Here is a 2,304-nt window from a genome sequence, read left to right on the forward strand (position 1 = left end):
GATGATGGAACAGTGACCGTTGATGGAATCGCAGCCTTTTCCATGCCAGGCGTGATCGAGCCTGGGAGCCGAAGGAAACCTCCGGAGTCAACGATGAAGTGGACGCTGCCGGACGTCATGTCCATGCCACCGCGCAGCCCCAAAGGGGCCAAGCGCGATGCGTCGGTGCGCGGAGTGAACTCGAGGGATCCGCCATGAATCGAATTCCTCGAATTCGGTGATGACGGAGCCGATGGTATCGGTGATGCCGGCGAAGACGTAGCCGACATGATCGGAGCAGCCGATGAAGTGCCTTGTACTAGTAGGGTTCCCACAGACGGTGGCAATTGACGAGGGAGCTCCTCGGCAATGCCCACCATGAGGGGTTTAGGGTTGACATAATCCTACAGGCTAGCACGAGACATCGGATACCAAACAAACGGGGAGAGAGATTTACCCAGATTTTGGGCCCTCGATGAGGTAAAATCCTTACTTCCTGCTTGCATGATCTTGATTTATCAAATATGTCGGGTTATAATGGGGTAGCCGATAGTCTGCTATGGTCGACTCGCCGAGAGGCAAGGATTCTTGGTTTGTGCTCTAAGTTGCGATGGTTCTACGTACTGTTGTTCTTGTTGTTTGGCAGCAGGCCAGTTCCCGAGAGTCCTGTCCGAACTCGACTAGGTTACAATGAGATCTAATCTAGTCTTTCCTTTATTGACGTTTTCTTGCCTTGTTCATCAAGAATCCACCTCCTGATAGGTCTCCTTTGTTGGAACCGACGTATGGACCCACCTTGATCTTTAGGAAATATTCGTGGGCTCCTAATTAAACCAAGAGAGGTAGATTAATGTAGGGTATTCGAAAGGTAATGTCCACATTAGGTAGTGTACAAATTTGCACAGCCAAGAGCTTGTTAGGTGCTTATGATATGTAACCTGTTGCAATGATCGGCTGCAACGGCAATTGACAATGGCCAATAGTGTGAGTGCGTGCAGGGTTCTTCCAACAAAAAATTTAGAGCAGTTGCCTCCGCACGGTGCTTTCATATCTTTCTGGTCTCCTGGAGCGTCACGCCAGTACACTGGCCATTCTGAGCCTACTCCTCTGTAAGATTCCATGGACCTCTTACCCAAAACATCGATTTGTTTTGCACTCTACTCCTGTGCATTTTGAAAGTCCTTTCTGTTTGTTTCAGGTGGCATCTTCGAAAGTTGGACGTGTAACGGCCGCGACCCTTGGAGGGCCAACCTTTTCCCGACGGAGGCAGACCACGACACACCGGACCGCCGTCGGTGACGTCTTCCCATGCCATTCTCCCGGGGACATGTCCTCGTTGCCGCGCTACTCAATCTTTTGAGATTTCAGAATGTTTGCCTGCGATTCTCCTTCCGCGCGCGCCATATATATATCTTTCTGCGACTTAGCTTCTGAAAGAATCCTCCAAGACGCAACGCAACGCACACACCCACCAAACGTCCAATCCTAAGCTACGCTTGGCTGCCGCCATGGATCCGCCCACCACCGCGGGCAAGCGCAAGCGCCCGGCCGCTGCCGGCGCCGCCGTCGACGAGGTGTCCGACGCCGATGTCGAGGAGTTCTGCGCCATCCTCCGCCGCCACCACCGCATGCGCGACGCCTACCGCCGCCCCGTCTCCGGCGCCCGAGCGGGGCCCCAGACTCCCACGCACGTGCCGGCGCCGTGGCGCCCCAGCTTCTCCATGGCGGACTTCGCGCAGCCCGCTCCGACGCCGGCGGCGGTTCCGGCGCTGCGGCAGCAGCAACTGCCCGTGGCCGGCAACGCCACGCCGCCACGGCGTCCCGCCAGCATCGGCGTCGACCTCAACGCCGAGCCGGAGCCCCAGGAGCCGCCCACCCCGCGTCCAGAGCGCGACCAGGCGTAGGGACGAAGACGACGCGCGCGCTCTGCCTAAGTATGTACTACTACGTATACATGCACATTTACATGACGGCGCGGCCGGGTTCTTACTGATGATCTGCTAATCACCGGCCGATGCTCTGCCTAACAGTCACTGGCTTGTAATTCGGTATGCTTAAACAATAGCGACGTCTCGTTAATTATCTTCCAGGTGAGACTTGGAAGAAGAGTCCATCGATTCATACTAATCACTGCATTGGGCACCAAAATTGTTGATAAGGTGTTACTGTTTCACAATCGATTGTTAGTTACAGCCCTGCTACACGGACGCGGTATTTTGGCTCGTAGGTGTATGTATACTTATTAGAAAAAAAATATTTTAAATCCGTTTCAAAATGTAAAATAATTACGGAAAAATCGTAGTGTACATCTGGACATCCTATGAT

General features: G+C 53.7%; 1 protein-coding gene across 1 annotated transcript; it reads left to right on the forward strand.

Annotated features, from left to right (window-relative positions):
- The first annotated feature begins 1,487 nt into the window (after positions 1 to 1,487).
- LOC124694833 (protein NEGATIVE REGULATOR OF RESISTANCE-like) lies at positions 1,488 to 1,883 on the forward strand. Its single transcript, XM_047227769.1, has one exon. It carries the CDS (start codon positions 1,488 to 1,490, stop codon positions 1,881 to 1,883), a length of 396 nt encoding a protein of 131 aa, XP_047083725.1.
- The last annotated feature ends 421 nt before the right edge of the window (positions 1,884 to 2,304 follow it).

This window comes from Lolium rigidum, chromosome 3, assembly GCF_022539505.1.
Source record: "Lolium rigidum isolate FL_2022 chromosome 3, APGP_CSIRO_Lrig_0.1, whole genome shotgun sequence".
NCBI classification, from domain to species: domain Eukaryota; kingdom Viridiplantae; phylum Streptophyta; class Magnoliopsida; order Poales; family Poaceae; genus Lolium; species Lolium rigidum.